Source organism: Grampus griseus (assembly GCF_964374135.1).
Source record: "Grampus griseus genome assembly, chromosome: 5".
Lineage (NCBI taxonomy): Eukaryota > Metazoa > Chordata > Mammalia > Artiodactyla > Delphinidae > Grampus > Grampus griseus.
Window position 1 is genome coordinate 10,657,927 of NC_138998.1, and position 26,413 is coordinate 10,684,339.

General features: G+C 49.4%; 1 protein-coding gene across 2 annotated transcripts in view; it reads left to right on the plus strand.

The window, feature by feature from the left end:
- The window catches only part of COLQ (collagen like tail subunit of asymmetric acetylcholinesterase), a 66,123-nt gene that overhangs the window by 19,970 nt on the left and 19,740 nt on the right, over positions 1-26,413 (plus strand). For both annotated transcript variants that reach the window (XM_082655707.1, XM_082655708.1), the window contains exons 2-10: positions 13,280-13,392; positions 14,498-14,599; positions 19,264-19,308; positions 19,637-19,663; positions 21,428-21,499; positions 23,282-23,344; positions 23,848-23,874; positions 24,536-24,580; positions 26,075-26,110. In XM_082655707.1, the coding sequence (XP_082511833.1) occupies positions 13,280-13,392; positions 14,498-14,599; positions 19,264-19,308; positions 19,637-19,663; positions 21,428-21,499; positions 23,282-23,344; positions 23,848-23,874; positions 24,536-24,580; positions 26,075-26,110 (530 nt within the window). The remainder of the gene's footprint in view (positions 1-13,279; positions 13,393-14,497; positions 14,600-19,263; positions 19,309-19,636; positions 19,664-21,427; positions 21,500-23,281; positions 23,345-23,847; positions 23,875-24,535; positions 24,581-26,074; positions 26,111-26,413) is intronic.

Consider the following 26,413-nt stretch of genomic DNA (forward strand, 5'->3'; position numbering starts at 1 on the left):
GTGTCTAGTCATTGTGTCTTGTAGGCATTTGGCACTCACTCACTGTGTATTTCTGAATGAATGAAACAGCAGATGAGTGAATGAATACAAGAAGTATCCTTTCTTTTGAAGGTTGTAGCTCAGTGGTCGGCAAACTACAGCCTGGGAGCCAAATCCAGCTTGCCTCCTATTTTTGTAAATAAAGTTTCATTGCAACACAACCACACGCATTCCTTCCTGTGTTGTCTATGCTGCTTTCACGCACCATGGCAGAGTTGCGTTGCAGCAGAGGCCATGAGGCCCGTAGAGCCTAAAACACTATCCGGCCATTTCCAGAAAAAGTTTGCCAACTCCTGCTATAGCTCATGGTCCTTACTAAGCTGGTTAAAACAGCAGTGCTTACTGCTTTTATGATCTAGAATATTCTGTATGTTTGTGCGCATGCTTGTGCCTTGGGTGCCTATAAAGTGTCAGATTTCCACGTGTATTTGGTATATGTCACTTAATCATTTTACAGGGAAGCTTCATCTAAAAAAGTTTGCCTCATGGGCCCTTTGGAAATATATATATATATATTTTTTTTAATTAAGTTTAGCTTTGTTGCCAGCACTGGCATAGATGTGGTGACCTTCCCTGGAGCGGAGGCAGGCAGACTCCCCCCCACCCCACACCCACGGCGGCTGGGGTGACAGTGAGGATGGCCCTGTGAGGCTTGCCAGAGTGCAAAGCAGCCTGTTTCACGGGTTACCTTCCGTTTCCCCTCTGCTGCAGGGGCATCAGTATCCTGGGCTCCAGCCCCACCTCCTCCCCTGGGCTCTCCCTGGGGAACTCTTCCTCTCCCAAGCCACCCCCAGTGCATCCTCCTGAGAGGCCAGAGCTCTGCCTCCCGTTCCTGCTCCCGGGAGCTCAGGACTGGCCTCCGGACCCCTGGCATCCGGGGCAGAAGCGACACCAGAGCAGGGATTGTCCGACTCCCACCCCAAATGCCCAGCAGGCCAGGCGCTGGGAGCGCTGGGGGCGTGACAAATCTCAGCCAGCCTCCAGCGGGTGTCCCCCGGCCAGTCCGCCGGGGCCTTGCCCGCGATGACGGGGCCATCCCTCAGCCTCGCTCATCTGCTCACCATTTCAGGACTGCTCTGTTACTCAGCTTGCTGCTTGGGTGAGTTGTGTGAGTGTGTGTGTGTTTGTTGTTTTGGAAAAAAGGCTCTTGGAAAGCAAACTTGTTCTGGAGGTTTCAGCAGCCTTTAAATTTTAAACTCCTCCGCTGGTGTTGGAATTGCAATGTAAAGGGGCTTGACATTGGAGCTGATGGGGATCTTGGCACGCGTGTGTGTGTGTGTGTGTGTGTGTGTGTGCCTCTCTTGTGACCTTGAGTGGCAGGCTGGCAGCTGCTGCTCCCTTGGCTTTGAAGTAGCATGGTATTCTGTGGTCCGGGGCCACCCTGGCACTGGGTGGCCAAGACACTCTCCATCTCTCTCCAGGCTGGCTGGCAGCTCCAGGCTGGGTCATGCAGGTCACTGTCATCCCAGGGGCAAATGTCTTCTCTGTAGGTTGTGTTCTCACCTGCCTCCCAGGCCTGCTCAGTCAAATCGCAAGACAGCAAACTCCTAACATGGTTTTTCAGAGACGTTCAAATACCTTCAAGCTCTAGGATCAGAATATTTTTCTCAAGGTGTATGTGGTATGAGTGGGGTTGGTGTGAAGAAAGTTGTAAGGTGCAGCCTTCTCTGGAATCTGTGAATGGGGGAAAACCAGGCAAACTGCCGCTGGTCAGGGTGAGAACTTGGTTGTAGCTGAGCCATCTGACTCACGGTCAGAACCCTTAGTGATGCCACGAGCGTGTGCCCTCACCTCTCCTCTCCTTGGGCTCTTGCGAGCACAAGTTCCAACAGGCAGGGGAGGCCCAGAGCGGAGGGGGCGGAAGTAATGAGCCCTAGCAGCTGTGGAGCAGTTAGTGCATGGCTGCACCTGTAATTTTCCCAACCTGCAAAGGCAGGATGTGTGTGTCACGTCTTTCCTTTGCTGCCTTCTAATGACACATTTGCTTGATTTGAGGGGTTGCTGCTTGATGCAAAAAAGGGGGGCAGAAACAGAAAAGGCTGTCTCTAGTGCCCTACTGATGGGCTGGTCTGGTGAGTGAGAGACCCAGCTGGACACAGTGGTGATCCTGGGGTCATATGTGTAAAAAAAGGACTTTGGAGGTGGTTTGGGCCAAATTCCTTGTGGTGCAGGTGGGGATCCTCAGGTTGAAGAAGGGAGTCGCGCCGGGTCCCATGGTCACTTGCACCTGGACTCACATTTTGATCCAAGTCCCTATGTTTCCAAGAGTAGGTCGGAGTGAATCACTTTCCAAGGATATGCACCAGACTCAAGTGCGTAGTTTGTCCAAAGGGCAAAAACAGCATCAACAACAGCAAAAAGAAAAAAACCCCAAATGTTTGCCGAAAGCCTGCATTACACTCAGCATTGTTTCTACCTGTGATGTGGCCCTGCAGTGGCCACGCACAAAATGGCTTTGGTGTCTGTAAGTCAGGGGGGGCAGTCCCGAAACTCCACGGGGGTTGGCATTTCCAAGGCAGCTGCCTGGGGCTGAGCCACTTGGGGCACCCAGGTTTCTGCAGGCGCCGTGTACACACACACACACAGGATTGTTTCCATTACAACAGAGCCTCTGGGGCTTTCCAGGCTGGACCCGAGCTCAAACACGATTCCACGGAGGCAGCCTAGTCCGGAGAGACCTGGAGGCCACTCAGATGACACCAAAATAGACATGTGAAGGCCTGTTTTAGTGATTGGGAGGAAGAGGCGAGGGGAAGCTGTTCCCAAACACGTCCACCTGATGGAAATACTCTGAGCTGGAATGAGCTGGAAATAAACTAGACGGCGCTAAAAACAAACCTCTCCAGGGAGCTGGGGGGCAGGCAGAAATAGATGGTCCTCACCTGCTGAAGATGAAGTGGGGGGAGGGGGAGGGGACAGAGGGAGGGGGAGGGGTGGACAGTGCAGTAGGCTTGGCAGGAGCAGCTGGTAGTGTGTCTTCCCTAAGGGAGCTCCAGCCTCCAGGAGGGAGTGAAGGAGGGACGGCTCTAAGGGGCCAGGGTCTTTCATCAGTGGAGGCTGCAGAGGGTGCAGACTGCAGGAAGCACTGGGGCCCTATATGGTCTGGAAACAGGAGCGATGAGCAGTGCGCCTTCAGCTCGCGAACCTGCCGCCCCCCAGGTGCCCCTGGCTGGGAGAGGCCATGCATAGAACCACAGCTCAGCCCTTGCTGAGGCCCAACCGAGGCGGAGGAGAGGCTGCAGCTGGGGCCGGGGAAGGGCTCTGGAGAGCTGCCCGCCTGCCCCAGGCCAGCCGCAGCGGCTTACACTCTAGGAGAGAAACGGGGAGAGGAGTGCCATTGCTGCTGACGTCAAGTCTTGTAACAACACAGCGACCTGGCTGCCTGCCCTCCGGCTCGGCTGCGGCTCCTCTTCTTGGACACAAACAACCTCACAGAACGACAGCCAACGGGGCCACTCTGTGACCGTGATGGATCAAGATAAAAACAAGGCTACTCTGTCACCATGCCAGACACGGACACAACAACACTATCCCGCAGCCAGCGGGCCCTCTGTCGTTGCTCACGTGGGTAACCGTGCTGCTGCTTTATGCCCACAGCTCCTGTCTCCTCTTCTTCTGGATGAAAATTAAGATGTAGCCACAGGACTTCCCTGGTGGTCCAGTGGTTAAGAATCTGCCTGCCAATGCAGGGGACACGGGTTCAAGCCCTGGTCCGGGAAGATCCCACATGCCGCAGAGCAACTAAGCCCGCGAGCCACAACTACTGAGCCCGAGTGCTGCAACTACTGAAACCCGCGCACCCAGAGCCTGTGCTCTGCAACAAGAGAAGCCAGAGCAATGAGAAGCCCGCGTACTGCAACAAAGAGTAGCCCCTGCTTGCCGCAACTAGAGAAAGCCCCTGTGCAGCAACGAAGACCCAACACAGCCAAACAAACAAATAAATAAATAAATTTATTTAAAAAAAAAAAGATGAAGTCATAGACTAACCCTCATGTCCTGACAGCAGCCAGTCCAGAGCAAGGCCAGACTTGGCTTCCCCATAAGCTCCCGCCAGCATCACGAAGCAAAAGCCCAACTCCTAGAATAAATCCTTTCTCACGGCCTCTTACTGAGATGCCGATGGGTCCCCTAGTGTGCGTCCTCCCTCATGGCAATGAGGCACTTTCTATCGCAGGTGGTTGTTCCAGGAACACCCCTGGCCTTCTTCTTAGCTCCCAATCTTTATTTCCACACACATGCAGTCATAGTGTCCAGATCAACAGGAAGGACTCTGGAACCAGAGTTCAAATCCTGGCTCTCTCGCTTACTAGTTGTATGACCTTGGGCAAGTTGCTTCACCTCTTTGCCTCAGCTACCGGATCTGTAAAATGGGGATGATGATCATGGTAATAATAGTACTTAACTCTCAGGGTTTCTCTGAGGATTAGGTGAATTTATATGTGTGAAGCATTTAAATGGTGCCTGGCATGTAGTAAATTTTAAAAATTAATTCAGCAAACATTTTCGGAATATCCAGTGTATGCCAGGTGCTGTGCTAGACCCTATGGATCAAAACTGATGCCCATCCTCACAGAGAGCACAAGGAAACACCCCATGGATAAGAGCTAACATGGGGTAAACCTGGAGAAAGCATAGCAGGATCCCTCCGTCTTGGCCTGGGAATCACGGAAAGCTTCTTGGTGGAGGGTGAACCTGACAGTTCTTGCTGTAGAGTAAGAGTCTCCAGGATGGGGCTGGGTGTGGGAGGGCAGAGTGGGCCCTGAGCAGAGGGCGCGGCAGCTGCCTACAGACAGGGGCACATTTAGGCACCGCTCTGCCCCCACAAGGCCTAGTCCAGTGCCTGGCAAAGCACACGCACAGATGAACAAATGTCTCACACTAAAGCTGGAAGCTTTCCTCCAAACCAGTGCCTTCTCTGACTATTCTATCTTAAACTCGGACCACTGTTGCCCCAGGTGCCCTGCAACATCAGAATCACCCTGATCCTTCCTCCTCTTTCACCCCTGCCGTGCACTGACCCCCAGTCTCTTTCTCCCCAGGATGTTTGTGTGGCCCCTTCCTTCCGGCCCTCACTGCTTCCATACCACTGCAGGCCCTGATAGCATATCTCCACACCCGGCCTGCAGCCTGCTTGCTGCCTGCCGTTCTCTGAGCTCTCCTTGCCCACCTTGCCTCTACACCGTCTTTCCCAGCACCGTGTTGATCCTATTACTCCTTCACTCAGCACCTTCTGTGGCTCCCTACTACATTTTTTAAAAAATTTATGTTAACTCTCTTATCTATTTATTTATTTTTGGTTGCGTTAGGTCTTCGTTGCTGTGCGTGGGCTTTCTTTGGTTGCAGCGAGCAGGGGCTACTCTTCGTTGTGGTGCATGGGCTTCTCATTGTGGTGGCTTCTCTTGTTGTGGAGCACAGGCTCTAGAGCACAGGCTCAGTAGTTGTGGCTCACGGGCTTAGCTGCTCCACAGCATGTGGGATCTTCCCGGACCAGGGCTTGAACCCGTGTCCCCTGCATCGGCAGGCGGATTCTTAACCACTGTGCCACCAGGGAAGCCCCCCTACTACACTTTGAATAAAACCCAAACCCTTTGGTGGGGGATCCAAAACTGCGTGATCTAGCCCCAAACTAACTTTCCAGCTCTTCTTTCCAGAACCTCCCCTCCCATTAGACCTACACCTTAAAACTTCTTGCTTCTGTGCTCTATTTAACTTATTTACAGGGTCTGCCTTCCCTTGCTCCCTTCCAGAGAACCTTCTCCCATAGCCTCAGTGGAGCTGGCAACACACTGAGATGATGCTGAAGATTGGGCCTGGTCCTGGGTGGGTCTGCACAGCCACCCCAGGGACCTGTCACTTGACTGGAAAAAAATGTGTAGGGCCATCAGAATCCCCGTCATGGATATTTGAAACAAGAGCCACAAAGGGATGTTCCAGGCAAAACAGATGCTGGAGGTAAACGATTTGAGGTGAGACCGGGTCAGCCATCATGCAGTGATGGGGGAGTAAAGATGCAAAAAAAGACAGGGTGGGTCAGCCTGTGGCAGGTAGTGCCCATCTTGCTCTCATAAAATAAAGGCAGAGCCACCTGAGTGAGGATGACACCAGTAAGCAGAGCCGAGAGGTCGGGAGAGACGATTCCTGCTGATGTCATGGAATTCCAGGTACAGCCCTGACAGAAGCCATCTGCCTGAGGACTTCTTAGTTACGGCCAGCAAGATGGCAGAGTAGAAGGACGTGAGCTCACCCCTTCTTAAAAAAACACTGAAATCACAACTGAACAACCATTGACAAAAAAACCGCTGGAACCTACCAAAAAAGTACCCTACATCCAAAGACAAAGAAGAAGCCAAAACAAGATGGTAGGAGGGGTGCAAGCACAATAAAATCAAATCCCATACCCACTGTGTGGGCGACCCACAAACTGGAAAACAATTATACCACAGTGGTTCTCCCACAGCAGTGAAAGTTCTGAGCCCCACGTCCGGCTTCCCAGCCTGGGGGTCTGGCAATGGGAGGAGGAGCCCCCAGAGAATCTGGCTCTGAAGGCCATCAGGGTTTGATTGCAGGAGTTCCACAGGACTGGGGGAAATGGAAACTCCACTCTTGGAGGGCACACAAGGTCACGTGTCCACCAGGACCCAGGGGAAAAAGCAGTGACCTCATAAGAAACTGGGACAGACCTACCTGCTAGTATTGGAGGGTCTCCTGTGGAGGCGGGGGGCAGCTGTGGCTCACTGTGGGGACAAAGACACTGGAAGGAGCAGCTCTGGCATGTACTCATTGGTGTGAACCCTCCTGGAGGCTGCCACTTCCTCCCCAAGACCTAGCCCCACCCAACAGCCTATAGGCCCCAGTGCTGGGACGCCTCAGGCCAGACAACCAACAGGGTGAGAACACAGCCCCACCCATCAGCAGACAGGCTGCTTAAAGTCTTCCTGAGCACAGCCCTGCCCACCAGAGGAACAAGACCCAGCTCCACCCACCAGTGGGCAGGAGCCAGCCCCTCGCATCAGGAAGCCTGCACAAGCCTCTTGGATAGCCTTGTCCACCAGCGGGCAGACAGCAGAAGCAAGAAGAACTACAATCCGTGAGCCTGCAGAGCAGAAACCATAATCACAAAAAGTCAGACAGAATGAAACAGCAGAGGACTATGTCCCAGATGAAGGAAGAAGCTAAAGCCCCAGAAGAACAAATAAGTAAATGGAGACAGGCAATCTGCCAGAAAAAGAATTCAGAGTAACGATAGTGAAGATGATCCAAGATCTCAGAAAAAGAATGGAGGCACAGACTGAGAAGATGCAAGCAATGTTTAACAAAGACCTAGAAGAACTAAAGAACAAACAAACAGAGATGAACAATACAATAACTGAAATGAAAAAGACACTAAGAGGAATCAATAGCAGAGTAACTGAGGCAGAAGAACGGATAAGTGAGCTGCAAGACAGAATGGTGGAAATCACTGCCATAGAACAGAATAAAGGAAGAAAGAATGAAAAGAAATGAAGACAGTCTAAGAGACCTCTGGGACAACATTAAATGCACCAACATTTGCATTATAGGGGTCCCAGAAGGAGAAGAGAGAGAGAAAAGACCTGAGAAAATATTTGAAGAGTAATAGCTGAAAACTTCCCTAACATGGGACAGGAAACAGTCACCCAAGTCCAGGAAGCACAGAGAGTCCCAGGCAGGATAAACCCAAGGAGGAAAATGCCAAGACACATAGTAGTCAAACTGACAAAAATTAAAGACCAAGAAAGAATATTAAAAGCAATAAGGGAAAAGCAGCAGATAACATACAAGGGAACTCCCATAAGGTTATCAGCTGATTTCTCAGCAGAAGCTCTGCAGGTCAGAAGGGAGGGGCACAATATATTTAAAGTGATGAAAGGCTAGGACCTACAACCAAGAATTCTCTATTCAGCAAGGCTCTCATTCAGATTCGACGGAGAAATCAAAAGCTTTACAGACAAGCAAAAGCTAAGAGAATTCACCACCACAAGATCAGCTTTGCACCAAATGCTAAATGAACTTCTCTAAGCGGAAAAGAAAATGCCATGACTAGAAACAAGAAAATTACAAATGGAAAAGCTCACCAGTAAAGGCAAACATAAAGTAAAAGAAGGAAATCATCTGTGCAAAAATATGCTATCAAAATCAGCAATTGTGAGAAGGGAGAGTACAAGTGCAGGATACTGGAAATGCATTTGAAATTAAAAGACCAGCAACTTAAAACAATCTTGTTTATATACAGACTGCTATATCAAAACCTCATGGTAACTGCAAACCAAAAATCTACAATAGATACGCACACAAAAAGGAATCCAAACACAACATTAAAGTTAGTTGTCAAGTCACAAGAGAAGAGAACAAAAGAGGAAGGGAAGGAAAAGGACCTGCAAAAACAAATCCAAAACAATTAAGAAAATGGCACTAGGAACATACATATCGATAATTACCTTAAATGTAAATGGATTATATGCTCCAACCAAAAGACATAGATAGACTGGCTGAATGGATACAAAAACAAGACCTGTATATATGCTGTCTACAAGAGACCCACTTCAGATCTAGGGACACATACAGACTGAAAGTGAGGGGATGGAAAAAGGTATTCCATGCAAATGGAAATCAAAAGAAAGCTGGAATAGCAATACTCATATCAGATAAAATAGACTTTAAAATAAAGACTGTTACAAGAGACAAAGAAGGACACTGCATAATGATCAAGGGATCAATCCAAGAAGAAGATATAACAATTGTAAGTATATATGCACCCAATATAGGAGCACCCCAATATATAAGGCAAATACTAACAGACATAAAATGAGAAACCAATAGTAACACAATAATAGTGGGAGACTTTAACACCCCACTTTCATCAATGGACAGATCATCCAGACAGAAGATCAATAAGGAAACACAGGCCTTAAATGACACATTAGACCAGCTGGACCTGACTGATATTTATTGATCCCTCTACCCAAAAGCCACAGAATACACATTCCTCTCAAGTGCACATGAAACATTCTCCAGGATTGATCACATGCTGGGCCACAAAGGAAGCCTTGGTAGATTTAAGAAAATTGAAATCATATCAAGCATTTTTCTGACCACAACACTGTGAGATTAGAAATCTACTACAAGAAAAAAACTGTAAAAAACACAAACATGTGGAGGCTAAACAATATGCTGCTGAACAACCAATGGATCACTGAAGAAATCAAAGAGGAAATTAAAAAAAGACAGGGTGAACAGATGCACAGAAGGAAGCATAAGAGAGGAGAGGGGGAGAAGAGGAGGGGGAGGGGGAGAGAGGGAGAGAGAGGAGGTGGGAGGGGGAGAGGAGAGAGGGGAGGGAGGGGAAGGAGAGGGGAAGAGAGAGGAGGGGGGAGGAGAAGAGGAGTGCCAGGAGTTTCAGTTCCTGCTCTTCCTAACATTTGGCAGCTTTATGATGAACCTCCCTTTTCTCCCACCTGAGCCGGTGTGAATGAACTTCTGCTTCTGGCAGTCAAAGTGGCCTGAATAGAACGTTGTCTCTACCTGCTTTTCCTCCCTCCCTCTGGGGAGCCTTCCTCCTCCATCACCCCTGCCCCATCCAGTCCTTCAAGGCCTAGCTCTAGTGCCCCTGACTGCCCTAGACAGTTCCTGGGTCTAGAAGACTTCCTGTCTGAATCTTCCCCAATCTTCCAGAGCTAGCAGGAATGCCACCTCCTCCAGAAAGGCTCCCATGTCCCTCCCAGCTGGTCATCACCTCTTCCTTGCTTCTCTGAATTCCCTCAGTTCCTTGTTAACTTACCTGGCCTGGGGCAGATGCTGCTTTTGTGTGGGAACCAGATTCTGTGGACTGTTCATGACCAAGCCAGTCTCCAAACATGGGATAAGCCAACAGTTTCTAATGGGGCCATTTTGTTTGTTTGTTTGTTATTTTTTTATTTTTATTGAAGTATTTTATTGAATTACAAAGTTGTGTTAGTTTTTGGTATACAGCAAAGTGATTCATATATATATATATGAATATGAATATATATTCATATATATATGATATATACATATATATATCAGATTCTTTTCTATTATGGTTTATTACAGGATATTGAATATAGTTTCTGTGCTATACAGAAGGACCTTGTTGTTTATCCACTTTATATATAGTAGTTTGTATCTGCTAATCCCAGACTCCTAATTTATCCCTCCCCCATCTTTCCCCTTTGGTAACCATAAATTTGTTTTCTGTGTCTGAGAGTCTGTTTCTGTTTTGTAAATAAGTTCACTTGTATCATTTTTTTAGATTCCACATACAAGTGATATATTTGTCTTACTCTGACTTACGTCACTTAGTATGATAATCTCTATGTCCATCCATGTTGCTGCAGATGGCATTATTTCATTCTCTTTTATGGCCGAGTAGTATTCCATTGTATACATGTACCACATCTTCTTTATCCATCCATCAGTGGACATTTACGTTGCTTCCATGTCTTGGCAATTGTAAATAGTGCTGCGATGAACGTAGGGGTGCATGCATCTTTTTGAATTAGAGTTTTATCTAGGTATATACCCAGGAGTGGGATTGCTAGATCACATGGTAGCTCTATTTTTAGCTTTTTAAGGAAACTCCATACTGTTCTCCATAGTGGCTGTACCCATTTACATTCCCACCAACAGTGTAGGAGGGTTCCCTTTTCTCCACACCCTCTCCAGCATTTGTTATTTGTAGACTTTTTGATGATGGTCATTCTGACTGGTGTGAAATGGTGCCTCATTGTAGTTTTGATTTGCATTTCTCTAATAAGTGGTGATGTTGAGCATCTTCTCATGTGCCTATTGGCAATCTGTATATCTTCTTTGGAGAAATGTCTATTTAGGTCTTCTGCCCATTTTTTGATTGGGTTGTTTGTTTTTTTGTTGTTGAGCTGTATGAATTGTTTGTGTATTTTGGAAATTAATCCCTAGTTGGTCGCATCATTTGCAAATATTTTCTCCCATTCTGTAGGTTGTCTTTTTGTTTTGTTTATGGTTTCCTTCGCTGTGCAAAAGCTTATTAGTTTGATTAAGTCCCATTTATTTATTTTTGCTTTTATTTCTATTGCCTTGGGAGACTGACCTAAGAAAACATTGCTACAATTTATGTCAGAGAGTATTTCGTGGGGCCACGTTGGAAATTTTCATTTTCAGTTGTCACAGTGGCTGAGGTGAGAGGTTTCCCGCAAAGAGTGGGACAGAATCATACATGAAGAGTGATTCCATGTCCCACATGACTCTGAAATGTCACATGGATGATACATACCCTGTATAATTATCTCATCCTAGAAACTGATTCTCTTTGACATCAAATTTGTTGAACGGTTGTAGTATGAAACTGAGTTTTCTGAGACTACAACTGCTGAGTAATGACTGTGCTTTGTTTGGTTGGGATTTTACCCAGTGTTTTTCATCATTTGAGAAAATCACATTGCACAGCGGGCACGTCACTTGAAGCATCTGTGTTGCCTCTACTGCACCTTGTGCATTCACTGCGGTTTCGCATATAGGTGCAAGCATCTAACTACATCATCATGTTTCCTGATGTGCTAGTGCCTGACCACTTATAGTCAAAATATGCCTGTTTATATCATAAATCACTTTTCTGAGAGTTCTCTTTTATATTATATTCAGAGCACTATATTGATTTTTTAATTGTATAGGTATGTTGTATTATGTATGAATTTCATTTTAGGATAACAAAGGTGTCTTTAAAAATGTTCCTTGCCAATGGGGACATTGTGTCTGAGGGCGCTGAGGACCACTGGCCCTGCCAGTGGATGCTCCTCTGCTGGGTGTGAGGGTGTAGGTGTGCTCAGGGCAGTGATTCCCGGGGCGCTGGAGCTGACACAAGCCGCCCCACACTGGGTGCCTTCTGGGGAGCACCTACTGGTTGCCTGGTGTGTGAGGCAAGTCTTGGATCCCAGGGTGGAAAGAGAAGGCTAGCACTGTCCCCTGGGAGACAACACTGAAAACTGGGTTCAGGGCAAGAGGAATGCAGGGGGTGGGGGGAAACCCGCCCATGTTCTGTGAGATCCGAGGTTTGGAGAAAGGGTGGAGATGGAGGTACCATCACAAGACCAAAACTGGGAGCTGGAAAATTACAGCTTTGGGCGATCATGGATCTCACTGCTATGAATGTTCTAGTACGTGTGTTGGGTGAACACATACTCACTTTTCCATCGGTAAACGCCTAGGAGTGAGTTGCCGAGCTATCGTATGTGCCTATGTTCAGCTTTAGTAGACAATGCCGAGAGTTTTCCAAAGAGGTTGAAGCAATTTCCACTCCCACCAGCCAATGCATGAGCCTGAATGGGAACCCTATTCAGCAGCATAAAAACGACAAGCAATGACCAGGAAGCCCCTCACAGACACTATGTAGAGCAAAAGAAGGACACAAGAATTCCCGTTCATATAAAGTTCAAATACAGGCACAAGGACTCCCCAGGGCTAGCAGCCAGGGTGGTGTACAGGGAGCAGTGCAGAGACTGGACAGGAGCTGAAAGGGCTTCTAGAGGCCAGGGAGTTCTGTGTCTCCACCCAAGTGCTGGCTTCTAGGGTGTGTCCCCTTTGCAGGAATCCAGTGGGCTGTACACTTAGGATCTGTGTCCTTCCTGCCAGGTACACTTCAACACTGAACATGTACTAACACTGAACACGGGCATGTGACAAGGAAGCTGTAAGTATCCAGGGTCCTCTCTTCATCTCCTCACACCTGTGTCTGGAGACATTAAACCTTAGCTCTCCAGTGAGCATGGGTGACCTCGAATGTCTGTGTAGAGTCTGGAGTCAAATCTACGTTTGAAATCCTGGCTCTGGGTCTGATCAGCGCTGCCCCCAGCCCTGCTGCCTCCCCCCTCAGAACAGTTCCTTCTGGGCACAGCATCAAGGGTATTAACAGACACTGCCTTCTCCCCAACTGTTGGGGGTACCTTATGAGTAAGTTTGAACTTGGCATTCCTTGTCCCATCTACAGAGTGACCAGTCAGTGTCTGGAGAAGCAGCCCTGGACCTCGTGATGGTCACAGTGGCCACACCATCTGTTCATTTATCCAGTGAAGGCAGGGGAGGGCTAGATCAGGTATAGGCAGGAGGTGTGCTTACACCCAACAGCCTGGAAATGAGACTCGAAAATGAGATGTAGTCTTCCCGGGCGCGGTGGACACCCAGAGGCCCTAGCACTGACCCCACGCTAATGAGCATTGTTTTCTCTGAACAGCCCTTCCCGGCCTGGATCAGAAGAAGCGTGGCGGCCACAGAGCATGCTGCCTGCTGACCCCCCCGCCACCCCCTCTGTTCCCACCACCGTTCTTCAGAGGGGGCCGAAGTCCGGTGAGTAGCTTTGGGCTCATGAGAGAGCAGACATGCAGGTCCCAGGGCCACCACACAGCTCACCTTCTCCCCCACTGCTCAGTGGGAGTCTGTCCGGAGGGATCTAGCTCTCTGCCCTCACGTGGCACGCGGAGCCCAGATTGGACATTTAGCTGTTTCTGGTACGTGTCTGTTCTCCCACCACCTTAAACAAGTGATGAAGGGAAATGCTTCTCAGCAGGGAATTGGACTTGGCAAGGTGTCCCATCCTCTCAAAAACACTGAGGTGAATTTATAACTTTCTGGGCTCCTATCGGCTCGGACATGGAATTTTCCCTTCTGTCTTTCTTCTGCCCAAGTGCTTGTGAAATTCCCTTCCACAGCCCGAACTGAACTTACACCATATCCATGAGGTGACACAGGAAACAGTCCTGTGAGAGGGAACGGAAGTGGGGAGAGAGGAAAAGGTGAGGAAAGAGCAGGGTCGGAGAAGCTGACCTAGAAGATAGCTGGCCAGGGCATTTCAGGGATTTGAGATGCTCCAGAACCTCTTAGACCTGTACCCTCCAGTACAGTAACCACTGGCCCTATGTGACCAGCTCCAGTTGAGATGTGCTGAGTGTAAAATACACATTGGATGCATTTTATAAGAATGTAAAATATCTCAGTAATTTTTTTACATTGAATATACATTGAAATAATAATACTTGGGATATATTGGGTAAGATAAAATACTTATTAAAATTGATTTCACTTGCTTCCTTTTACCTTTTTTATGTGGCTACCAGGAAATTTTGAACTATATAGGATGTCTCGCATTGGTGGCTCACATTATATTTCTCTTGGATGGTGCTGTCCTGGACATTGGATAAAGGCCCCTGAGTGAGCTTCCTAACTCCATCCGAGAGGTCATTATCTCTCTGTAATCCATTCAAACCAGGTTCGTCTCAGAGCAGATGAGAGAATGGAAACTGGGGACCCAGAGGTCACCTTCTTGAGATGCCCACTGGGTGTCAGGGAAACGCCAGCCTCAGGGGCTGGGCTATAGAACAGGTCTGTGTCCAAGAGGTAACCATTCTTCTGTCCCCCAAGTCTGACCTGTAACCTGTGTCGCTTTGCCTTGAAGCTTCTCTCCCCAGACATGAAGAATCTCGTCCTGGAACTGGAGACCACACGGCCCCCATGCGTGCAAGGGTCGCTCAGCTCCCCCGGGCCTCCGGGGCCCCAGGTCGGTGCATCCCCCAGGCCCTACCCTGCTGCCCTCTGTTAAGAGCAGGGATGCCCTCTGGGCAGAGCTGCCCCTTTTCAGGTGACATGGGGTTGTCTTCCTGCCCTGGAGGAACCACATGGACAGAACACTGGTTTATCTCTGGGGGATTCTGCCTCCCAGCCTTGACGACCTCCTCCACACAATGGGGATAATAACTTCCCTTCCAGTACTGGATTTGGGGGGTGACAAAGTGAGCTGCTTGGTCGCTTGGGCACCCCCCAAAGTGGTGATAATGGGTGTGGTTATTATTATAGTTATCACCAGACAAACATTTGATGACAATGTGACCCCACCAGTGGACCCAGAGGTACCTGCATTCAGGCCAGAAAAATGGAGGTAACAGGGAACTTGTTACGCTGAGCTCAGTTTGGCCCCCAGATACTGGCACCACGTAGCTGACCTCACCCCACCAAAGCTCAAGTAAGAGTGAGAAGCAGGCAAAATGCTAGAGAAAGGATTTTCTAGGCAGACAAAGAGTACCCTCCAGAGACCCTGTCTCACGGACTCCTGGCCCCTCTGGCCGGCCTGGGAGAGGGGGTCCATCAAGGAGGAACATCCCTCAGCCTGGGGTCTGGGCCTGCCATGGGGACGGGAAAGAGGAATTATGTCACCCTTCCTGGGGAACCCCTCCTGTGGCTTTCCATCATGGGAAGAAGACCAGACAAACTCCTCACCCTGGGAGCAAAGCCCCACACGCGGGGACCCGTTATCTCCTGCATCAGCTCAAATGACCACCACTGCCCACTCAATGTAGCCACAGTGCACCTGTTGAGTGCTCAAGCACCCGAAGCTTGCTCCAGCCTTAGGGCCCTGAGGCTTGTGGCTCTGGCTGTTTGGCACGCTCTGCCTTCTGATTTTCACCATGGCCAGCTCCTTTGTCCCTCAGCACTCAGTGTGCCCGCCACCTCCTCAGACACGTCTGCTCAGCCACTCCGCCTGCAGTACCCTCCCCGTCACTCTCCACCCAATGACCTATTTTCTTTCTCGGCAGAGTTTTCTCACGTTGTTACGGTTTTCTTAGTTTTTGTTCCTTTGGTCTCCCTTTCATAAAATGTCAGCTCTATGGCTGGGGTTGGCAAACTATGGCCAGGGGTCCAATCTGGCTTTTTTTTGTAGTTAAATATTATCGTCTCTGGCTGCTTTTGCACTAACGGGTAGAGTTGAGTAGTTGTGACAGAATTGCTATATCAGAGCCACAGCCTAAGATACCTCCTATCTGGCTTCTTACAGAACCAGTAAACTGACCCCTGGTCTTGCGAGCAGGGACATTGTCTACCTTGCTCATGCTGTGTGCCCAGCCCACACCAGTGCCCGGGGTGTAGAGCTTCCCCATCAATATTTGTTGAATGCAATGAGGAAAACAGGTGGACCAGAGCTGCCACAGAGGGGCTGGGGGGTCTGCATAAAGGCATGGTGGGCACCCGAGGGTCAGCTCTGGGGGGATTTCTATCTTCCCAGCCTTGAAGTCCATGCTGACAGCAAGTGATAGCACATGAGAAACGATGCTGAAAGCTCAGCCTCCCTGCACTGGTGCCGAATCAAATCTCAGAGACAGAGTTTTGGGTGAAGTAGAAGAGGACAGCTTTATTACCTTGCCAGGCAAAGGGGGCCACAGCGGGCTAATGCCCTCAGAACTGTGTGTCCCAACCCCAGACGACTGGATGAAGAGTTTTATAACAGTGGTTCAAGGGTGGGGTCTCTGACAAGATTAGGGTGTGAGCAGGGCCTACCCTCCTTTAACCTCATCTCCTCACCTTGATGAGCTTCTCTGGTCCCTTTAATCTTGCCTCAGGTGGTCTCCTGGCTGCTCGTCCTTTGTTCGAATCCACCCTTTGGAACTCAGGGAAGGTCATAGAGGCTGGAGTCTTGCCTACAAGAAACAGGGGACAGTAAGGCCAGACACTATAAAGCTCTTAGAGGAAAACATAGGCAGAACACACTATGACATAAATCACAGCAAGATCCTTTTTGACCCCCTTCCTAGAGAAATGGAAATAAAACCAAAAATAAGCAAATGGGACCTAATGAAACTTCAAAGCTTTTGCACAGCAAAGGAAACCATAAACAAGATGAAAAAACAACCCTCAGAATGGGAGAAAATATTTGCATATGAAGCAACTGACAAAGGATTAGTCTCCAAAATTTACAAGCAGTTCATACAGCTCAATATCAAAGAAACACACAACCCATTCCAAAAATGGACAGAAAACCTAAACAGACATTTCTGCAAAGAAGATATACAGATTGCCAACAAACACATGAAAGGATGCGCAACAGCACTAATCATTAGAGAAACGAAAATCAAAACTACAATGAGGTATCACCTCACATCAGTCAGATTGGTCATCATCAAAAAATCTACAAACAATAAATGCTGGAGAGGGTGTGGAGAAAAGGGAACCCTCTTGCACTGTCGGTGGGAATGTATATTGATACGGTCACTATGGAGAACAGTATGGATGTTCCTTAAAAAACTAAAAACAGAACTACCATACGACCTAGCAATCCCACTGCTGCGCATATACCCTGAGACAACCATAATTTGAGAAGAGTCATGTACCACAATGTTCACTGCAGCTCTAAATAGCCAGGACATGGAAGCAACCTAAGTGTCCATCGACAGATAAATGGATAAAGATGTGGCACATATATACAATGGAACATTACTCAGCCATAAAAAGAAACGAAATTGAGTTATTTGTGGTGAGGTGGAAGGACCTAGAGTCTGTCATACAGAGTGAAGTAAGTCAGAAATAGAAAAACAAATACTGTATGCTAACACATATATATGGAATCTAAAAAAAAAAAAAAAAAGGTTCTGAAGAACCTAGGGGCAGGACAGGAATAAAGACGCAGACGTAGAGAATGGACTTAAGGACACAGGGAGGGGAGAAGGGTAAGCTGTGACAAAGCGAGAGAGTGGCATGGACATATATACACTACCAAACGTAAAATAGATAGCTAGTGGGAAGCAGCCGCATAGCACGGGGAGATCGCTTGGTGCTTTGTGACCACCTAGAGGGGTGGGATAGGGAGGGTGGGAGGGAGGGAGACGCAAGAGGGAAGAGATATGGGGATATATGTATATGTATAACTGATTCACTTTGTTATAGAGCAGAAACTAACACACCATTGTAAAGCAATTATACTCCAAAGAAGATGTTAAAAAAAAAGAAACAGGGGACAAAAAAAGGTTTCCGTGCCTGGGACCACCACAGGCCCCGCTCGGTTTCAGAACCCACAGCGAACCCATGGGAAGGGGGTTCCTGCTGCCCCCAGACTTCGGTGTCCAGCCCCATATGCATGCCTCCAACCTCGTGCAATCCCACGTGTGTCACTCCGAGGCTGTGCTGCCAACTCTGGGGACACAGTGTGAGGACCAGCAACACTGGCGTCACCTGGGAACTTGCTGGAAACGCAGAATCTCACCCTCCCCTCCTCCATCCCACATCCTTCAACCAGAATCTGCATTTTAACAAGACCCTCCAGAGGAAATCAGTCCATATCAAAGTTTGGGAAGTGCTGAGCTAGGGAGAGCACAACGGCCTGATACATAGTTCTCGTCCATTTCAAGAAAATGCAAAAAAGTGAGGCTTGGAAAAGAAAAAAGAATGGAACTGAAACTCTCCCTCCTCCCGTCCCTAAAACAGGAGAGTAAACCAAAGATAGTGGTTCCCAAACTTTTCTGCACATTAGAATCCCCTGGGATTCCTGTGTCCCTCGGGAATTTTAAAAGATCCCCAGGGGTTTCTAATGTGCAGAGAGGCTTAGGAACCCCTGGCTGAGGGATTGTTGGTCATCTGGACAAGCCTCATAGAAATCCTGTTTCAGACAGGCTTTGCGTGAGGCGTGCTCACCTGCAGATCTTGGGGATGAAGTGGTGGCCTGGGGGTTTTGGTGGATTCCTCTCTGCTGTCCTGGGGAGCTTGGAAGACAGTTGGCCAACTGAGCATTTCATAGGCGCGTACGCTGAAGGCAGCTGCGTCCTGCCATAGGGGGTGTCAAGCTTTAGTGCGACGGGCCCCGGAGTCCCTGAGCTGGACTCAGCCCCACTCCCGTGGCCGGGCCGTGGGACAAAAACGCACTCTTCACATCTTAAAACAGAAGACTTTTGCTGTACCTGGTACCCATAGATCCACCATGGGAATTTCTGTGTCAGCTGCTCCTGCGAGCAAAGCCTAACTTCCGTCTTGTCTGGGCCCCAGGGAAACTTGGTAAGAGCAGCCGAAAAGACGTGAGAGCTGGTGCAGCATCTCGTTGTCAGCAAATAGCATATCTTCACGTCTCTTTAGCTGCTCTCACCAAGCACTCAGGATGTTTCAGGCAACCCAAGAATTCCAGGGAGAAAATGAAAATCACAGAGAGTAGGTGTGTGACCATTCATTACAATGGTGCTGCTGGAAACAGCCTAGAGAAAGCAAGAAGAGGGGGCCTAGGGAGGAGGGGCCTAGGCTGGAGAGTGTGGAGTGTCCTTCCTGCCGTGTCTGGAGCCCTGAATCTGCAGAGAGAAGGAGGCTGCTGAGGAGCTAGGGCCCAAGGAGCGCCTCCCGGCCTTGGCTTCCTCCCACCGGCCTGCCTTGGGCTCATGCATGCTTTCTTCACTTCTTATCTTGATCGTGTAGGGCCCGCCTGGGCTTCCCGGCAAGACAGGACCAAAGGGAGAAAAGGTACGAACCACCTGTGTCTTCACCCCACCTCTTCTTGGTAGTTCCAGCCTGTTTTCTGGGGGCGCCACTGAGGGTTTGCAAGTTCAGATTTCAAAGCACGTGCTAATCCTGCCTTAGTGCGTGAGGATGGGCTCCGGGGTGACTGGGCTGCTGAAGGTGTGGGACCCCGCCGGTGCATCTGGGGGTGCCCCCTGACGTGGCGGGGGTGCTGTGAACCGCCAGGTGACCAAGCCGCATGGGCATGCCCGCTCATCAGCCCTGCTAAGCCCTTGATTCCAGAACTTTTCCTCCAAAGCAGCCTCTGCTTACCTGTCTTCTCCATCCACAGGGGGAGCTTGGCCGACCGGGAAGGAAGGTATGGTCCATGCTGTTCTGTCAGCATTACGCGGGCAGCTGTGCTCGGTGTGCATGAGTGTGCGCACTCCTAGGGGTGGGGACCAGCTGCCCACCTCCACGGCCCTGATACCCAGATGGCTGATGACAGCACTGCCATCCGATGAGGACAGTAGTGACTGGCATTCGGACTTCTGCCAGAGGCTGCCAAGCCTGGCCAGATTTCCCCCAGCCTCACGCCACCTCATCCTGCCATCCATCAGAGAAACCCTCCAAGGCCTCAGCCAGTGGCACCAAATGACTCTCACTGTCAATTTGATTAAAGTGGAGTAAAGTGTCAGACAGAAACAAATGGCTTTGCTTTACGGCCCAGCTGAAATAAATGGCAGTTACTTCAGGTCACAGGGACTCAGTAAACCAAACACATGTTATTAAGGTTCTCATTAGTGTCAGGAAGGAGTCAACCCCCTGCCGCTTGCTGTAGTCAATGGATGCTGGCACTGAAATTGTAGGTCTTGGTGATATAGAAGAAGGTTCAAAACTTTGGCCAAGAAAGATGCCTCTGGTTCTAAATATAAATTACTATTTTCCCCGTTAAGTGTTTTATTCAAATACTTTCACTATCAATAAGAGCCTCAAACAGACCTTTGTAAGGCAAAGTTCCAACCCTTTAAGGCACAGCTGACCACTCCAGTCAAGGCCCAGCGGTCGACTGAAGTGCTGGGCTGGGAGGATTCTGCCATCGTCTCCATGCTCAGGACTAACAAGGGCCGTGATTGATTAGTGATGTCTGCCATGGATGAGGAAGTCAGGAGCAGGAACTAGTATACATGCCAGTGCCTGTGATGTCTGGGTAGGGGCTGAGCCTTCCACATCTCCAGCTTGGCTAACTGAAATTAGCCAGTGGGTGCAGAGGTCAACATAGACCCCAAGTCGCTGCGCCCATGCTCTCTTGCAGGGCTTACTCTTCCATAGCTCCTTGGCTTATGTTGGATTCCCTAGACACAGAGATAGAGATGGTCCATGCCATGTGTAAGTGAATTAATGATTAAGGGAGCTCTTTCCAGAGGAGCCTGAGGGGAGGGGAGACCCAGATGGGGCAGGGAAAGAAACCCAGCGTGGGGTGGTATCAGATGACATCCAACTTCAGTCTGATCCCTAGGGGAGCTCTGGAGTGTGAATGGCACCAGAGAATTTGTCCTGCCTTACCTTGATGTAAGGGGGCTGGGCTGTTGGCTGCAGGAAGGGGAGGTACATCAATTGCTGGGCAGCTCCAATTGCCCCCGGCAAACCCACACTTGCAGGTTGTAAGAAGGAAAGTGTTGGTACAGCAAGGAAGGTAGCCCCTGGGAAATGGGCATGCTGAGCAGCGGGGAAAGACCTTGAGGGAGTACCCCCAGCATCTGCTGCTGTTCTCCAAACATAATCCTCTCCCCTCCTACACTGCCTCCTTGGGGAGAACCTATGGGAATGCAGGGGACATTTGGGTGGATGGGTAGAGATGATAACGATCGAAGAACAAAGAAGTTTAGAATCCCTTCCCTACCACCTTCCATTTCTTGAATAGAAAAGTCTTGTGTGTCGACATAATGTGACACCAAGGGCTTTAACTCATACCCGAGTGGCCCAACTTTCTAGGCCATCAGTCTTTGGAGGGTGGGGATGAGGGTCCTGGGGCCATGCTTGGAGGCCCCATACTCCCCTCTAGGCCACAGAGACAAATGTGTGTTTTTAGAGGGAGGGAAACAAACCCAGTTGTCCTGACTTTTGTTCTCTGTCTTTGAAGGGCAGACCCGGCCCCCCAGGTGTTCCTGGCATGCCTGGGCCTGTTGGCTGGCCCGGCCCTGAAGGCCCCAGGGTAAGTGTGGCAGCTCTCAGGGCTCCAGTGGCATCAGAACTGGAGGGGAGAAGATGGCGGCTCCCCAGGCCCCTGGCACATTGTCGGTGAAACTCACTTCCTCCAGATGGGAAGGAAGGAGAGAGCCTGAGGACTGACCCGAGGTCCCTAAACACTTCCTCCTTTGCTTGGACGGCAAGAACTTGGTCAGTCCCACAGCTCAGCTTCTGTGAGAGGAGAAACGAGGGGCTGCCACCTCTTTCCCAGGGGCCCTGTCCTCCTTTGTCCTGAGAGTTAGTGTGCAATTCTTTGGTTCCCTGAGATGACGCAAGAGGGGCTTGTGCCTGGGAAGCTGTTGGCCTGTCATGCAGGGGGTGGAGGGTGAGGGCATGGGAGTTGGGGGCTGGAACAACGGAAATCCTATATTCACAGAGGGATTGCCAAATGCTGGTGAAATCCCCGTCCTCAGACAGGTTAGGAAAAGCTAATACATCCACACCCATGTCTTTTTACACACTTTGGTCATAGACTATTGGGTGCAGAGGCCACGACTCCGAACTTTGACCTGCAGAAGTCAGGGGTGAGCAGGTGAATGTCACTGTCTGCTCTGACTCACTTATTGGCTGTATTTATTCTGAGAATAGAAAATTGTTCCCAGTCCTCTTAGGAAAAGTCCCAAGGATATTTCTTTAAAAATCCACTGTATAGAGCTGAGCCGTCCAATATGGCAGCCACTAGCCACATGTGGCTACTGAACCCTTGAAACATGCCTAGTGCCACTGAGGAACTGAATATTTAATTTTAATGAATTTAAGTTTGCATTTAAAAACCTGTACTCAATTCAGTTAGTTGAAAATATATAAGTATTTTGGAGTAAATTGAGTATGTGAATCTGCTTTTTTAACTATAAATTTTTTGAAATCTAAATACAGATCAAGTATTTTAGATGAAAATTTAGCACCTGAATTGAGATGTGATTTAAATGTAAAATACACAACAGATTTCAAATATTTATTATGAAGAATGGATTGTAAACCTCTCATGAGTAATTTTTACATTGATGGCATGTTTAAAATGATAATTAGATTAAATTAATTAGAGTAAATAAAATATGTTGTTAAAGTTAATTCCATCTGTTTAGTTTTACTTTTAATGTGACTTCTAAAAGAAGTTTAATATTAAGCATGTTGTTCACCTTATATTTCTACCGTTTAGCGCTGGTTAAAGTATTTTAGCACAAAGGGCACTGAAAGTTCCAACTGTAAACCATTCTGAGGGGTAACAGATCCCACCTATGAATCCTAGTCCCCTGCCTCCGTAGTATACACCCAGAGGCTGATGTTCACTCTGCTTGGCTGCAAACGTAGGGTAAGAGTATATGGAAACATCAGAAAGGCCCTCACTATGCAAAGAGTAGAGCAGATGTAGTTTTTTGGGGGTGCGGATACCTTGTCCTTTGAGGCCCCAGTGCCTGCATGCTCTCTCCCCCTCCCTTTCCCAGCCTTCTCTGGGAGAAGATCAAACATCAGTCAATTTACAACATGTTAGTGAGCATTTAGTTTGAAGATCTGCTCTACCTTGGACAATTTCATTCTATGTTTCATGTCAAATACCAGAATGAAGTGTGGAGTCTGTAGTCTTGGGCCCCTGGGAGCCAGCAAGGGAGGATTTGGGGTCCTCAGATTCACAGGCCAGCCCCAGTGTCCCCAGTTCTATCCGGATCTTGCCCACGCCTTTCCTGGTTCAGTTTCTCTAGGAAATGTCACTGTATGTCTTTTTTCCCCCTTCTTCTGATTCCCACAGGGTGAAAAAGGTGACCTGGGGATGATGGGCTTGCCAGGGTCAAGAGGACCAATGGGCTCCAAGGTCAGTGTGTTGGTCCAGATAGATTTTTCCAGGTCTTCTTACTAAGGTTCTGGAGCAGCTGATGTCTATAAAGTGGGGACTGTGTGGCTGCCGTCCTGGGCTGGGGATTGTCACAGATATTGGAGAGCCCCTTGCCAGAGTGTGCTTATCTTTACCAGCCCTTTGGGGGACATCGTGTCCTGGGACACAGGGGCAGAGGGATGCCATTCCTGCCATTATCTTGGGCAGCAAGGGTCAAGCCCCTGGACAACAAAGCAGATGGAAACCTTTGTTCAGACCTTTGGGAGACTAAGAAAAGCAGTGTTCTTTTTAGCCCTGGTTTAAACACAACCCTCAGGGACATCTTTGTATTTACTGCTGCAACTCCCCCACGCCCCCCAAAAAACGTGCAGCCCAATGTGGAGACACATCTCACCACCACATACAGGGATGGCTTCCACTCTTGCACCAAACCCAAAGGTCCTACAGGGCTGATTGTCAATTCACCTTGTGCTTTCTTTTAGGGCTACCCTGGATCCAGAGGGGAAAAGGTTGGTGCTTGTCTCTGATGGCTCCCCAGAGCCTGGTCTGGGCTGTTGGGTCTGGGGTCAGTGATGAGCAGAGGATGGGCCCAGGGGTCTCTTTAGTCAGCGACTGCAGCCACCACTCCTAGATATTACCCTGTCCTTTGTCAGGGGGCTGCGAGACAGGAGTGAGGGGCCTCCTAGCCAGGGCAAGTGGGTTAGGGAGGAGCTCCCGGAGGAGGTGGAAGCCCCTCAGGCGGGGCAGTGAGAGCTGAAAGTTGTGCCAGGTGCAGCGTGAACACAGCTGACATGGGGTGCTGCACAAAAATGGCAGATGTGTTCTTAGAACAAGCTTCTACCACACAACCTTCTTGTCTGTCAAAAACGGAGCAAAATCCAGAAAACCCAGCCAGACCCTGGGGACAAATTTCCTAGAGGATAAGAGAAAATCTGGGACCCGGAATTTTCTGTGGGTTGTCCTTTATTAGTGTAGAGGTCTTTGAGGTCAAAATAGAAGTTTATCTCACAAAGCATGCCTTCCCTGGGCCAGTCTCCTAACCTCTGAGCCTGTTTCTTTGCCTGGGAAGTGAGGGTGCTGACCTATGGAGCTTTCAGTTTGAAATGCTCCAGTTCCCCCTCCCCCCCAATGGAGTTAACTCATTGACTCTCTCCTGTGGTTTCCTCCTAGGGATCCAGAGGTGAAAGGGGTGACTTGGGTCCCAAAGGAGAAAAGGTAATGGGCATTGCATAAAAATGATAAACTTCAACAGAAGTGGCAGCCCCTGCCCACCCCCACCTTGCAGGCTGACTGGCTGAATGAATGAATGAATGAATGGCTGACTGACTGACTGACTGTCAGAATGACTAACCAACTGACTCTCTGACTGACTAGCTGGCTGGCTGACTGGCTGACTGGCTGTTTGTCTGACTGACTGACTGACTGATTGACCAACTGACTGAGTGGCTAACTGACTGACATTGACTGACTGACCGACTGGCTGACTGTCTGTCTGTCTGTCCGACTCACTGGCTAGCTGACTGGCTGACTGACCAACTGGCTGATGGCTGGCTGGCTGGCTGGCTGGCTGTCTGACTGGCTGGCTGACTGACTGGTTGTCTGTCTGACTGACTGGCTATCTGACTGACTGACTGACTGACCAACTGTCTGAATGTCTGACTGTCTGACTGACTGACTGGCTGGCTGGCTGGCTGACTGACCGACTGTCTGACTGACTGACTGGCTGACTGGCTGGCTGACTGTCTGACTGTCTGACTGGCTGGCTGGCTGGCTGACTGATTGACTGTCTGACTGGCTGACTGACTGACTGGCTGACTGGCTGGCTGACTGACTGGCTGACTGGCTGGCTGGCTGGCTGACTGACTGACTGTCTGACTGTCTGACTGGCTGGCTGGCTGGCTGACTGACTGACTGGCTGACTGACCAACTGGCCGACTGGCTGACTGACTGACTGGCTGACTGACCGACTGGCTGACTGACCGACTGGCTGACTGACTGACTGACTGACTGGCTGGCTGGCTGACTGACTGGCTGGCTGACTGACTGACTGTCTGACTGTCTGACTGGCTGGCTGGCTGGCTGACTGATTGACTGTCTGACTGGCTGACTGACTGACTGGCTGACTGGCTGGCTGACTGACTGGCTGACTGGCTGGCTGGCTGGCTGGCTGACTGACTGTCTGACTGTCTGACTGGCTGGCTGGCTGGCTGACTGACTGACTGGCTGACTGACCAACTGGCCGACTGGCTGACTGACTGACTGGCTGACTGACCGACTGGCTGACTGACCGACTGGCTGACTGACTGACTGACTGACTGGCTGACTGTCTGACTGGCTGGCTGGCTGGCTGACTGACCGACTGGCTGACTGACTGACTGACTGACTGGCTGACTGGATGGCTGGCTGGCTGACTGACTGACTGGCTGGCTGGCTGACTGACTGACTGTCTGACTGTCTGACTGTCTGACTGACTGACTGGCTGGCTGGCTGGCTGGCTGGCTGACTGACTGACTGTCTGACTGTCTGACTGTCTGACTGACTGACTGGCTGGCTGGCTGGCTGGCTGACTGACTGGCTGACTGACCGACTGGCTAACCGGCTGGCTGGCTGACTGACAGGACTTTATCTTGAAGAGCTGACCAAACCCTTCCTCAGCCCTTTCAAGCATTATTTCAGAGGCAGTCACTGTGTTTGTTGTTCTCTTCACAGGGTTTCCCAGGACTTCCTGGAATGTTGGGGCAGAAAGTAAGTAACTAGAAGTAGTAAAAATAGGTCTCAGTAACAAATTAGACCTTCCAAGCACAGCAAAAAGAGGTCTGCCTCTCCATTCATCAGGCATGAAAAGCGGGTTTCACTGTGGAAGTTTCTGGTTTGAAAGGGGAGCAAGTTGTTGAATGCATCAGTGGGACCTCCCTCCAGCTCAGTGGGGGGAAGGGATTCCCCGTCTGAGGGCAGAGAGGCGTTCCCTGCATCTTCTGTCTGTCAGAGGGCTATGGGACTGTTCAAAATCAGAAAGCTTTGTGCCCGGGCACTCAGACTGGAGCAGCA